The sequence below is a fragment of the Muscardinus avellanarius genome, assembly GCF_963383645.1.
Source record: "Muscardinus avellanarius genome assembly, chromosome: 4".
NCBI classification, from domain to species: Eukaryota; Metazoa; Chordata; class Mammalia; order Rodentia; family Gliridae; genus Muscardinus; species Muscardinus avellanarius.
Window position 1 is genome coordinate 148,528,756 of NC_137789.1, and position 14,674 is coordinate 148,543,429.

The 14,674-nt window shown below is 42.3% G+C and overlaps 1 protein-coding gene across 1 annotated transcript in view; it reads right to left on the reverse strand.

Annotated features, from left to right (window-relative positions):
• Positions 1 to 3,645: 3,645 nt before the first annotated feature.
• Positions 3,646 to 14,674, reverse strand: part of SHTN1 (shootin 1) — a gene marked incomplete at both ends in the record, with an annotated part of 126,045 nt that continues 115,016 nt past the window's right edge. Inside the window, one exon of the mRNA XM_080694619.1 lies at positions 3,646 to 3,868. Coding sequence (XP_080550745.1) covers positions 3,646 to 3,868 — 223 coding nt within the window. The remainder of the gene's footprint in view (positions 3,869 to 14,674) is intronic.

Consider the following 14,674-nt stretch of genomic DNA (forward strand, 5'->3'; position numbering starts at 1 on the left):
CATGGTAGCTCATACCTGTGATCCAGTACTTGGGAGGGTGAAGACAGGAGGATCTCAGGTTCAAAGCCAGCCTCAGCAACTTAGCAAGACCCTGTTTCCAATAAAATAAAATAGCCCAGGGGTGTAGCTTAGAGGTAGACTGCCCCTGGGTTCAATTCTCAGTACCACAGAAACACACACACACACACACACACACACACACACACACACACACCCCAGGATGAATGTGACTGAATTTTCACACAGCCTTTGCAAATGTCCTCAAACATGTGTACACACCCTTTATGAGGGAACTCCCTGAAACTATGATGTAATTAAACTAATGAAACAGAAGAAAAATAATTAAATTAACCAAAGAGGTGATTTATTACCTTAGCCAGGTCAGCACTTTAATTTCTACACAGACCAGGTCCACTCATGGCCTCACTTGCGGTCTGGGCTCACCAGTAGGAAGGAAGCACTTTAGATTTCTTAAAAGCACCGTTTCTAGTTTTCTCTCATGTTATATAACATCGGTCATTTATATAACGGTATATAATATTATCTCTAAAAGAGAAAAAAGAAACTAGTCATGTCCCAGATTCAAAATGAGAGTGGGATAGGGAAATGTGGACACTTGGAAGGAACTCTGGGCCACCCCAGTCCTCACATAAAGGCTGCCTGGTGACCCTTCTCGGGGCGGTTATCATGGCAGGTGGTTTATCTGCTCTTCACAACTTATTGGCATATAGGCTAAAGCTGTTCCACAGTGGAAGTGACTACATATAGCGTGTGCTTTAAAAAAAATTATCCAGATGTTGCTTGTAAAACCTTCTGATACAGACTATCATTTGCCTGACACTCAACCAAAAAATGGTCTGGGAAGATAATCAACAATAATTTGTACCTGTACTGCTCCATTTCCAGAAAACCACTTACTGTTAACAAAGGTAAGGAAGGAGAAATTGTTGGTGAGTAGCCAGTGCCAAAATACCTGTCCTCTTTACTCAGTCCAAACAAGGCCGAGTGCTAACAGCCCTGGTGACCCTGCCAATCAGAACTGCCATGGGGCTGGTCGACCCCTGAAATGACTGTGGGTCGGGAGTTTATCTGGGACTACTCAGACACAAAAGGGTGCAAGAATTTTAATTAAATTCTTATTCTTCGAGAAGAGAAGACACATTTTTTTTCATAGCAACAACAAAAGGACCTCTATCCCCCCAGTAGAAGAGAAACCTAATGGACATTTTCAAAACTAAAGGAAAAACAAATGCATGCTTAGAGAAAGCAGAAACAAATGGTTCCTTCCAAATTCGGTACATTTTCGTGTGTGTGCAAATAGCTAAAAACGTACCTGAAGATAGAATCACTAGTATCCTTATTTCTTTCTATCCGGGATTAACTGTTACAGTCACTCCCCAGCAGGTGCAAAACCTCACAATGGAGGTGAAAAGGAAGAGGTGAGTCAATACCCTATATCAAATACCTCGCATCAGAGTAATTTAAAAGGATCTGTGGCTTGGAGGAAGGAACGTGGAGCTTGTGAAAACCAAAAACACTGAAAATACCAGGCGCTTACTGGTGCCTGGTCCAGCTCACACATCTCACCCAATGGGACCCACTGCTGCTGGAAATGAGGGTGATGTTACAACCGTGCCACGGTGCTGCTGAGTGTGATGGAATATGGAGAGGCCGTGTGCTTGTTCTCACATCCCTACGGAAGGCATACAGCAGCAAACCGATGACAGGAAGAGCACAGAAACGGAATAAAATTGCTCAAAGTAAACCATTTTGCATATCATTAAAATCACTAAAGTTCTCAATTCTTATAGAATTTTATCATTAAACCATATCAAGATAGGCTCAGTTTGGAGGCTGGCGACGTAGCTTAGTGGTAGCGTATGTATGTGGAAGCCCTAGGTTGGGTTCCTAGCATAACAAAGAAAAAAAGGAACAAGTGTGTCAAGGTTGGGGAACTAAAAATGTTTCAATAACCACAACTGCCCCTTAATGGGAAACCGTTGGTGCTTTTTTTTTTTTTTTAATACATTGTGGTGAGGAGAGTTCAAATCACAGCATAACAGAACTCATCTAAGGGAATTAATTGGTTTGTAGTTAGCATATCATATAGGCGTACTATTCGGTTAGGGAAACATACAGTTGGAAAACATTACATTTTAATTCCCCACGAGTAAGCAGATAGGTAATTTTAAAATCATCACTGGAAGAACATGGAAATAGTTGAGCATAACGGACGTACAGAAAGATAATTGTCTCCACATTGAAGAAGTACATTCACCTGCCTCCCCACCTCATCAAGCCTACGCTTGAGTACACGTGCAAAAACACAATACGACTACTGCAATTATTACTATCATTTTCTTTTGCCGTTAGGTGAGAAACACCTGACAGCTACATGCTGAGTCATGCTAACAGAACTAAACCTTTCACTTTCTTTAATAGTAAAATTACCATTACTGAATCATTGTCATAAAAAGTGCATTCAAGTACATTACCACTTATTTTAAATAAACACCAATTTTGAAACAAATGACTCTGAAAAGCTGCATAAGTTTTGTTGTTTTTTTTTTTAAATCCCTGATTGCATTTCTATTTATTCACTGTGGTAGCCTCAAACATTGTATTTTTGGAGACTAACTACCACTTAATTTCTTAAAAAAATAAAATAATAAAAAATAAAAACCTGTGTAATGTAGAGCAGCAGTGAAGCAAAAAAAATTGTGTGCTTGTCACTTACGTTCATTGTACCTAAGAACTGTGATAAAATATGGTAGTTGTGCCATATTAGTATGTGGGAAAACACAATTAACTCATAGGACAGAACAAATGGTTTACCAAGATATTACTGTAATTTTTTCTTTCTAAGTGTGAGAATAGTTTTATTTATTTCTCTTGCAATTTTTAAAAAATATACTTTTTACTGGTGCATGGTAGTTTTACATAAATTACTGTAAAATTTGCGGCTAGGACTTTCCCCTCAATTCTGTATTCCGGCTGCCAGAATATTCTTACTGAAGTCCTAGAGAGAGATAGATATTGGGCACAACCAATAGCCTGGATTTTTCATCTCACAATTAACAAGGATGTAATTAACACTGATCTTAGGAACGACTAGTTTGATGCCAGCTACTGAGTTCAAAATTATCTGAGTCAATCCCCCAGAAGGCAACTTGCACACCACAGGACCTAGCCATTTCTGTGCTGCTGTAGCTCCTTCATCAAAAGAGGAACAGACCCCAGACAGAAGTTTCTTTGGGGGCTTTTGAAGTCATGGCAAGTTGGTCCGTTTTGTTGACCCAATTATCTACAAGCACCGTGAACCTTCAGCATTACTAAATTTGATGAGTGGTATGCACATTTCCTAAAAAGGTAACATCTGAATCTTCTGTAACCTTCCTTAATACATACAGTAACTAGGAAAAATCTTATCCTTATAAAGATCAAAACCCCAAAACTACTTAGTATGTGTATCTTGCTAAACAGCTTACTTATGCTCATAGTTGCTACTTACAAAAGTAATACCATAAAAGACATGTATTGTGAACACAGTGACCAGAAAGGGATGTCTATGGCCCTGACAACACAGCAGGATGAGTCCTGTGCTTACGGAGGACTTCCAGACATGCCCGCCTTCTGCTTTACTGATCAGCAGCTGGAGCTGTCTGTCTCTCTCAGTTTTTCAGTGCTGTCTTCTTTGAATTCTGCTTGAATTTCACCTTCATCCTCCTTGCACTGAGTTGGATCTTTGTCAGCGACCTGGTCTTTGGTTTGGGGTTCAAATGTGGAAACAGGATTCAAAACTACAACTGGTTCAGCTTCTTTTTCACTGCCAGTATATTCTCCCTTGTACCCATCGTTACTGGGAGGCCTGCAGGAAGAAGAAAATAAACAGAAAAAAATAAAAAGCAGAGAGAGAAAATATTTGTCTTTCATACTCCTGAATCCAGGCCAACACCACCAACAAAAACCCCCAAAATGTCCTAAGTCTAACCAACATGCACATGTCTTTGAGATGCCAGCCATTAGGGGGAAGACAAAGTGAAGCGATCAGATTACATACCAGGAGCACCAGGCCAGAAGAAGCCAGGCAGAAAAAGGCAGAGCGATTAACTACCCAAATGTTAGAAGCCAAATTGCACCTACCTGCTTCATCACACGCTCTTCTCCGGAAGCGCAAAGCTCAGGGATCCATTGTGCACCCCCCCCCCCACTGCCCAGCCTCCCCCACTAAGCTGGAAGGAGCCAGTCTACCTCCTTCCCTTCCTCTAGCCCCTGGGAGCAGCTGGTTGCAGATTAGCTTTGAGGAGACCGCATGGAGAGGGGAAGCAATCACCCCATCCCTGATGGACAGGTGAGTGTGTGCCTGCGGCAGCCATTACCAAAGAAGAGACCTGACCTCAGGAGGCGTGGGGGGGGGGGCAACCAGAGAGCTCAGGGCACAGACTCAAATGCTGATGCCATAAACGTCCCTAAATGGGAGAATCAGGTTTCTTGAGACAGCTTCTATGGAATTTCTGAGACAGTTTATTTTCCCATTGAAGCCATCTCTCTGCTGATGCAAGAAGTGATTGCTTCTCAGGCTGGATGGCTGACAGTTTCCTTGTGGGAATAGAGGTGTCCCTGAAACACTTCCTTCTGCCATGGGTCAGGGAATTAGGCTGCTGGAACCTAGTCCTCAGGAGCTATGATCAGTACCCTCCATTGGAAGGTCCTGGGGCTGCTGATTGTGATGGTCAAGGCAGCTGCAGTGGGCAGGGCGGGGGCTCTCTGGACTTACCTCATCTTCTTAGCCAATTCTAGGAGTAGCCCCTTCTGCCCCACAGAACTGTCGGCCGTGGGCCAGCACACAGCCTTCCTGCCTCTGCCACGTGCTGGTAAGCTGCTGGCTAGCACCTCTGAGGGGAGGTGGTTTCCATTATTCCTGTCCTCTCGAGCAGGTCAGGTCTTTCAGGAGACCCTCTGGCCACCCAATACTTCTCCCTCGGTGACTCACCACCGTTGACCAGCTGTGCCTGTCTCTTCCGATAACGTGGCGCACCCACAAGGAAAGGGCTCTTTAATTTTGTTCCCAGTTCTATCCCTAGCACCTCTTACAGATCCTTGCTGGAGTAACTGAATGAGCAAAGGCTAGCAAACTGGGAAGGGCTCAAAATGAACAGGGGATGCCACGGCTATGGTGTGAATAGGTTGGAGGTACACAACAAAGCCACGAGAAAAAATGATCCAGTACTGAGAGAGTGACCTGCACCACTGGGCCACACAACTTGTATCACCTGCAGACCAGTACTACCAGATCTCTCCAGATGCTAGAAAAGCATTCTTTCTTCCTTGAAGAGAGAGAATGAGAGCGAGAGCAAGGGAGAGGGAGAGGGGAGAGAGAGAGAGAGAGAGAGAGAGAGAGAGAGAGAGAGAGAGAGAGAGAGAGGGAGGAAGGGGGAGAGAGAGGAAGAGAGAGAGAGGGAGAAGAAAAATGAGGAGAGGTGAGGAGAGGAGAAGGGAGAAAATAAAAACCCGAGAGGACAGGCTGCACTGTGGTGTAGATAGATTCCTTTGACGGCATTAGAGGCCATCTTGGCATTGTTCATCTGCTTTGGCCAAGAAACCACTTTCAAGACACCTGCTATCCCTGCTTTGAAATTGATGAGGTGTGTGCTTTTCCCAGTGGTACCTGATTTGACTTTCTTTGAGCCAGGCAACATCTAAACACCTGTGATCAAAGAAGTAGCGCCACTCTGATAGAAAGCTCTGTCACAGGAACTAGACCTCAGGCTTTAGAGGGAGCTGCCAGGCAGTCTTCAGAAATCTGCTGCCTCTGTGTCTGATGCTTGAAGTCAGCCATGCTGGCAACTTGGAGGGAACATGGCCATAAAATGGCAGAGACTGAGAACAAACTAGAGATGTAGCCTCTTCCATAAGCACCATTTCTGGTGAAGCATGTGGCCTGCAGCTGAGCTGGAGCCCTTCCCCACGCCCAGGACGTGGAAAAGCTGGGGAGGGCGACAAGGGGGAGCTGACAGCCATGGGCCAGCCACTGCCACATGCCAAGTACGCGTGTCAGCACAGGAGCGGCATCGTGCGTGGTGCGCTCGAACGGAGCCTGCCCCACAAGGACCTCCACAGGACTGAGAAATTTAAGGGTTACTACTTCACTTCTGGCTTCTCAATCTCATGTGAATTCCTCTTGCAGCCAACTCTAAACCAGACACAAAGGTAAGGGAATTCTAGGAGGTGAAGCTGCAGCCAAGCTTAGGTTTTGGTGAAAGCCACAAGGAAGCCTGCAAGTCCAGTCCAGTCTAGCTTTAGCAGCTTAGGTCTGAGCCACAAGCCAGCCAGTCCTCTCGAAGCATGCAAAGGAAGTGTTTATCTCGTTCTGGGTGAGCAACTTCCACCGACACGTACCAACCTTCATCACTTCTGTAGAGCTAGCACGGAACCTTTCATGCGCCTGTGTGTCTGCAGGTGAAGGGTGGTGAACACATCCTAGAAAGAGCTGTCTTCATCACTGGGGGGACAAACACTTCCAGAAAGTGCCCTCCACACCCCACAGGAGCAACAAAGAGGCTGAATGAACTGAACACTCAGAAACCTTGTATTGTCAGTCAGGCTGAAACTGTCCTGGGATTTTCTCAGTCCAAAGAACCGTTCATCTGTCCTGAAGTTAGCTCCGCAACCGCAGGTTTGAGAAGCCTTGCTGACTATCAGTGAATGGAGCATACTGGGTACCTTTCTCTGAGTTTGCACTGAAGCAGAAGAAGTGGTTTCTCAGGGATCATGTCCATTGCCTTGGAACCCAAGAGGTCAGAGCAGAAAAGGACTAGGGAGTGGTCCGACTTGTCCTTTCACAGAACACCACACAGCTCATCGGGGCAGAGTGACTGTAAGAGGTGGGCACTGTCTCTTATCCCTGCCTGGACCACAAGACCATGCTGTGTCCCAAATGCACCATCTAGAAGAGAGATGACAAGGATGCCACAGACTAATTTTGGCATGTTTATGGATTTTTTTTTTCTTTTGAACTCGTGTTTCTCTCTGCATCTTTCAGCTGGAACTACAAAGTCTGTCCCTTCAAGCTATCCACTGAGGCTTTTCCTCTTCTTTAGTTTGTGGTTCCTCGTGGCTGGAAATCACTAGGTTCATCCCTTGCTCCCCTGGGGAGCTGCCCAAGACTCCTTCCTGATCGAGGGGCATTCTTCCTTCGCCCAACTCTATCTCCATCCCCAGCCTAAAGGAGAGCAAGAGCATGCCTTCAAGGACAATGCTCAGAATTCAGGCTCTTGTTCAAGGCACCCATAGTGGCAGGTTCTAGAGAGTCAAGCTGGAAACTTCTCCCTAAGATGGAACTCCTGGAAATGCAAACGCAATAATCTAATAGGAATTGTGGTTTACTCTTACTCTGTTCTGTTTTTCTACTTTAATGCAGCACATACAGACATTAGTCACAAGTAAGCAATTAAGTCAGTACTTATACAAAGTAATAGCAGCCCCTCTGCTGTATGCAACAAAATCTACAAATAAAGCGTAAATGTTATAGGGTGACGGGAAGTCAGACTAACATCCTGGGACGCGAAGGCTAAAAGGGACCACCAGTGTGAGCTTATCCAATGAAGACTCCAGAAAGTGAAGTGAAATAATCTCTCCAGTAGCACAAAACTGGTTAAGAGCAGGTCCAGGATGAAAACCGTGGCATCTTGATTTCCTGGCCAATATTTTTTTTCTTGCTACAATAGACTGGTAGTCATTTATGACTCATTCAAGTATATTATTTCTCCCAAGTCATTTTAGACCATGTGCTCAAAGATGATTTTGAGACAAAACCCAAAACCATCCCGAGAAATAAAAGCGAGGACACAGTATACAGATCCATGACACTATGCAAAGCCTGGAAAGGCGGGCGCCCTTTAGAAAGCAGCGACTGTTCCCCAACTGCAGGAGAACCAGAGATGTGGGGCTCAAGCAGGCAGAGCCCCTTGCTGGTAAAAAGGAAGGACCTGACTCCAAACCAGACCGGTACCAGGAGAATCAGAACAACTGCAAATGGTTCCGCCGAAGCTGAACTTGCTGAAAGGATTCGGCAGTTTCTCAGACTGTGTCACAAGAGATGAAAGCGCAGCATTCTAATTTTTAAAAAGCACATCATTGTTTGCATTCACCGAAATTCCTTTCAAAATCAACTTTCCGTGGTCCAATTATATTCAACAACATTCTAGCTAACATTTCGGCTGCAATTCAAATTAACTAATGCCCAAAAGAGCCCTAATCGACATGGTTCTGAGCTCAATTGAATACAATCAAAGCTCATGAAATGAAGGGGGAAATGCTTATTTCATGCAAATGCTGCATATCACTCAAGCTTAATTTTACTGATAATATAAAGGTGGGACATTTTGAACATTACAGTGAATGAAACTTTTAAGCGGTGAGAGTTATTTTATAAAATGCTACCTCTGAAAAGCTGATTGCCAAACAGTACAAAAATGGTTTGAGGCATAAATGCCAAGTTCATTTCTATTTCACTTCTGAGGTAACTATCTTTCAAATCGCAACAGCTGGACTATTTAACACAATCTGGTGAATCAAAGTATAGCTCTTCTCTGGTCTCCCAGTGGGACGTCTGCATTAGTTCGTGGCAGCCATCCAGCAAATGACGCACCGCCGGACGGTCTGAACTCTGTTTCATTTGCAATAAAAATGGATAAAGCCGCAATCATATTTACCACCTTCAAGGACAGAAAACGGAAAGATTTAAATTTGTCTTTATAAAGTAGTTTCCTGGGAAAACTCCAAAGAGGAAGTCGGTTTTCTATTTTCCCTAGTCTAAAAAGAAGTCTCCTCCCCCCCCCCCAAGCCTTTTACACAGTGACTAGACCAGTGAACAGAGTGGCATTACAGCGGAGAGAGTTTTCATTGTTTCTTTCTGAAACCTTATTTTTCAGGAGCTTTCCAACACACTTGTCCAGAATGTCACTACATAAAAGTTTCAAACCTAAGATGAAACTTCCTATATTTCTATTAATCCCAATACATTTTGACATACTGGAGGGAAAAAAAGAGCTCTTTCTCTCTCTCTCTCTTTCACTTTTTTGTATTTGTGTACATTCTAAAAAAATCTGTAGTTCAAGTAGTTTGTCCATGGGAGTCTGTTTCTCTTTGCAGGAAAAAAGATTTAATTTTATTTATTTAAAAAATATTATTAGAATGCTACTATGTTTGAAAACCTGACATTAGCCTTAGATGCTAATTTGCTTTAAAGATTAACAAGAGTTCCTTTTAAACCCAGGTAACAATGCAAAGGCCCCTGTGTCTCTCTCAGCAATATTTCCTTTAGTTTTGTTACTGCCGTTGGGGCATCCGGGTGCAGGGCTCACACCCCAGGCCACGGTGACGCTACAAACGCAGGCGACCAGCTCTTTTACTCCTTTAATTAACGTTAGCTGGACCATAGACATGAAACTGGACTGTCCTTACCAGCAAAAACGCCGCCAGCAATGCCTGAACTGACTGATCTCAGCTCAGCAAAGGTTATGAACCTGGGGGTACGTTTCTTAGGCTACTTTTGTAGCTCCTTATAATTCTGCACAACTTTACGCCATCAGGGGAAAGCTCATTCTGATCTCAGCTATTTAAAGCTGAGTGTTGGGCTGGGGATGTAGTTCGGGGGCGGATCTCTTACCCCTGAGGCCCAGTTCAATCACCAGCACCACCACCAAAGAGAAAAAAACAAACAAAAAACAAACTTCTGTTACTTGCAAGAAACATATTAAGAGCTATAAAGTCATCCACAAAACTCAACGCATATGACAATGGTTCCTTTAAAAAGTTGACAGGCACAAAATGCTTGCATTTTCAAAGTTTTCAGGACAATATTAAAAATATTTTAACGTTCTTCTTTTACTATACTGTGTTATATACTTCAAATTGTTTTAAGATGAGAAGCCAAAAAGAACTTTGCCATTTTTTGGGGCTTTCTTTCTTTCTTTCTTTCTTTCTAGAAACTATATTTTTCAAATGAAATGTGTTTCTCAGCTTTTGAAGTTAGGTCAATTTATCTTGAGAATCAAAATTGCTTTTATGTTTTAGTCAGCTACTTCTACTGGAATAATAATAAAAGACACATAAAAAATTCCTAAAACTCTGCTCTACTTCACTATACACAAAAAGAAACATAAACACTGCAGAGGCTACTGAAAAATGGTTTTTAAAAAACCCTACAGAAATACCAAAAGCAATTTGCAGAAATGATATATTTTATACCACGTCTTATAAAATCATAGGTGCTTTACAACTGAAAGCAAATGTTACGAGGCAATTAATTCTTTGAGAGAATTAAGAATTACTCGGCAGCATTTTAACGGTAATTTTGAGATTTACTCAACAGCACTTTAACAGCCACGTTTACACTAGGTGTAATACATCCTGAACAATTAATCTGGAAGAAGTTGCTGTCTCTACAGCAGCTCAGAACATGTGTAAGACAATACGGACCGGACCGCTGATATTTCCGGCAGCCCACAGGATAACTCCTCGGGGGGGAGGAAGAAAAGAGTAAGTGAGGGGATCTCAACTTCCAGAACATCCAGTTGTTCTGCTAATTTTGTTGTTAAAACTTAATTGTCCGTGTGCAGGCACACACGGAGAACCATTGTGGCCGTGCTTTGCAGCACAGAGCTGTTTCCTGCAGTGTCAGTACACAATTCAGCAGTACTAAGATTACAGTTGAGAGCAGAGCAAAGCCTTTAATTGTATAAGAGCATCAGATTAAGCAGGAAAGTCCATGTGGTTCATTCTGCTAGCTAGTAGTCTCTTCTTGGAAATAAATGTTTACTAAGTACAGGGAAGGTGCCCTCCTGCCCCCGCTTCCTGCCATGCTGAAGGAACACACACACACACACACACACACACACACACACACACACACACTTGGAGGAGGTGGAATAAAGGAAGAAACCCATCCTTAGAACAGAGGGGCTTGTGCTAGCTTTGGCAGCACATGTACTAGAACAGAGGGGCTAAAAGAACTTTCCTAGTCTCCATTTGAACAAAATGTTGACCCAAACCTCTCTATAGGAATGGTTACATCACCAACTAAATGAACTTTGAGCTAAGACCAATGCTCGAGAGATTAATTTTATGCCAAGTTTCCCCTAAAAGTCAGTAAGAATCTCAATTTCTATTTGCTAAGATATTTCAAAAGCTCAGATTCTCCGGCTCCATTTTAAACACCAGTACTTTTCCACTTTATTTTTCTGTATTAGTTTCACACTGGAAATAAGGAATAAAGCCGAAGAGGCCATTTAGAGGTCAAACAACGATAAAGTCAAGCCTACTTTTTTAAATTAAAAATCTGAAAGGCAATTAGATTTTTTTTTCTTTCATGGAAATGTTTGACTGGTCACACCAACCAAGAGACATCTAAAATGTCTCTTTTTTATCAACTACCCTTTGGTATTCAGTTAATGACCCAAACTGGCTGAACTCTTATAAAAATAAATTTGTGTGGGGCCAAAAGCCACATGTATTTAGAGACATCATAGATCTAGAAATTAAAGGCAAATTAAAATAAAAACGGTTTCACTGGAAATAGACATTTTTCTATTGAAATCAAAGTTCTATAATTGCTCCATGGGTTTTTGTATTTTTTATAATTCTCCTAGGGTAGAATGTAACCTGTTTTGACCTCCCAAACAAAAAAAGCAAGCTAACTGCCTGGTAGTTAAAAAGGAAATTTAAACATGCTTGACGGGCTTATAGCTTAGGGGGCCTGGGGCTGAAGGGGAGCGTGATGAATTAGAGAAATGTCAACTGGAAGAGTCTCTGGCAACTGTGGCTTAGCAGGACTTTGAGGAAGACCAAGAGATGAGGACATCACTGCCAATCAGTCCAGTAGGGTGGAACCAGGTTCCTGTGGGAATGCGTTCTCCTATTTGAAGTACGGTTCCAAATAAAGAGTCATCTCTGAGGTTCACTATGATGTTTAGTTATAATTGTCAGGAGTCTATCCACTTTCCTGAAAATAATGAATTGAAAAAATGAATATGAATGAACAAAGCTTATTCAGGCAGGCAAGGCCGCTTCCAGATGACATTGTTTCAGAGACAAAAGACAGGAAGTCAAGAAGACAAGATTCGGGCCTCTCTGCCTGACTGGGAGGCAGAAGCCTTTTAAGATCTGCTCTGCTCTCCTCCATACTAGAGCCCCACATGGCTTGCCTCTCTTGGTAACAGTGGTATCCTAAAACATGAGCAACCCTGGACAACTCGGCACAAGCCCAAAGGACCTCCCCAGTAACAGAACCAAACACGCAGCTCTCTCAGAAAGGAACAGCAGAAAGTGGAGATGATAATCAGACTGGTGTGGGGGTTTTAGCATGAGTGTTTTGAAAACAACTAAACCAGGCGTAGTGGCGCATGCTTGTTATCCCAGTACTCGGGGAGACTGAGGCAGGAGGATTATGGGTTTATGGCGAGCCTCAGCAACTTAATGAGACTGTTTCAAAATAAAGAATAGCTGGGCGTGGTGGCACACGCTCGTAATCCCAGTATTTGGGAGGCTGAGACCGGAGGATCGCTGTTGGCGGACAGCCTCATCTACTTAGCGAGGCCTTCCGCAACTTAGTGAGACCCTGTTTCAAAAATAAGGAATAGAAAATAGGGTAGCGGGGTATAGATCCAAGGTCAAATGTCTTTGGGTTCCATCCCCAGACCTGCCCCCCAAAAAAGAATAAGTAAAAATTGGACTGGGCATGGAGCTCAGAGGTAGAATGCCCCTGGGTTTAATCTCCAGTACTGAATAAATAAATAAATAAATAAATAAATAAATAAATAAATAAAAGAATTAGATTCATAGATGGTTCACCTTTCCAATGTCATACTATCATTAGTAAAGCACCTTTATAATCCCATGATGAGAACCAGAAATGTTTAAAGTATTGGCATCTAGGAATAAACTACTTTCCAGGAGATTTATTTATTTATTTATTATTTTTGTGGTACTGGGGTTGGAACCCAGGGATTTTTCTACCTCTGGGCTATACTCTACTTTCCAGGAGATTTATTTATTTATTTATTTATTTTACTTATTTTTGTGGTACTGGGGTTGGAACCCAAGGGCTTTTCTACCTCTGGGCTACACTCCCAGACCTATTTTATACTTTATTTGGATACGGGGTCTCACTAAACTGCTGAGACTGACTCTGAGCCTGTGCAATCCTCCTGCACTGGGATTACAAGCGTGCGCCACCATGCCTGGCTACAAATACTTATTGATAAAGTGTAAGAGAAAACAGTAACTAAAGCGCACACTCATAATGGCAAGTTGTAGGCTTTTCCCCAACAGTTTTTCCAACTTATCGCACCTCCATCAATCATGAAATTAGACTGCTGTACTCTGTTGGTAACAAGAGTTGATAGCTAATAGAGTTAAAGTTATTAAAAATATAATTGAAAAAAGGACAATTTATCTTAACTGCTAATAGATACTAGAGTTGATATTAAAATAGATAATAGTTACTGTGTCGTGTATCTTACGAAGGAGTAAAATGGAAGACAAGCTCACCCCCATCTAGGTATATTGGGTTTATTTATTGTTCAACCTATGCTTCTGTTTCTAGAACACTGATCTCCTACTTCACCCATTAATCAATGCCGCAGAGTGCACAAACGTGGGACTGAGCAATGCAACCTCACTGGAGTGAAAGAAGAAAGACCATGGATCAAATTTCAGCTTGACTGTGCTGCCTCTACATGTGGTTGGGAGGTGTGTCCAGCAACTGTGCCACAATAAAAAGTATGCACACCAGCCATAGTGGCAAACTGACGGTTACTTCCAAACCGAGTTCCATTTTCAAAAGCCAAAGTCACCTGGAAACATGTTTAACATGGATTGATTAAAATGGGCCATTTCCTTTGGGAATGCAAATAAGGACTGACATTAATTCTCTTATAGGACCTACAAAGTGGCTCTGAAGCAGCCTGGACTTCTCTTCTACTGTCTCTACCCACAAAATAAACATAAACAAACAACTGCCCATTTATTTCCTCTGTGACCAGGTATCTCTAATCCAAATAGGTCGACAAGCATTCGTGGTAACAGTGAGAGCGCTGGGATGAATGTGCAAATTCATTTTTTACATTTCTACACTTGTGTTTTTTAGTAAAATATCTATATTGAAAGACATGCAGTAGGCAGCAAGCATGCATGTCCCTCCTCTTGTGTTTTATCCTGTGAACATTTTTACCAACCAATCATATTCATTAGGAATTGGGGGGAGGAGGCTTCAAGGGCTTAAAGGGACCCAGGAGAATGTACAATGTTTGCTTCAATTTTATATTAGAGGAAATACAACAAAAATAAAAATAAAACACAGAGAAGTTAAATGACTTAGCCAGGGCTGGGGAAGGAGCTCAGCAGTAGAATGTGTGAGGTGTGAGTACCATGGATAAATCCCAAAGTTCATCCGTAACATCACAGAAAAAAAAAAAAAAAAAAGAAAAAAAAAGATGTGTCCAAGGTTACCTGGTCCAGTATCTGAGTTTTCAACTCTAACCCTTATCCCAGATTTATAGTTTTAACATAATATAGGATATGAATTCATTAAAATACTTTTCATATCTATTTTACATGACAATCCTCTAAGATAGGTGTGACTACCCTCAGTTTATATATAAGGAAACTAGTC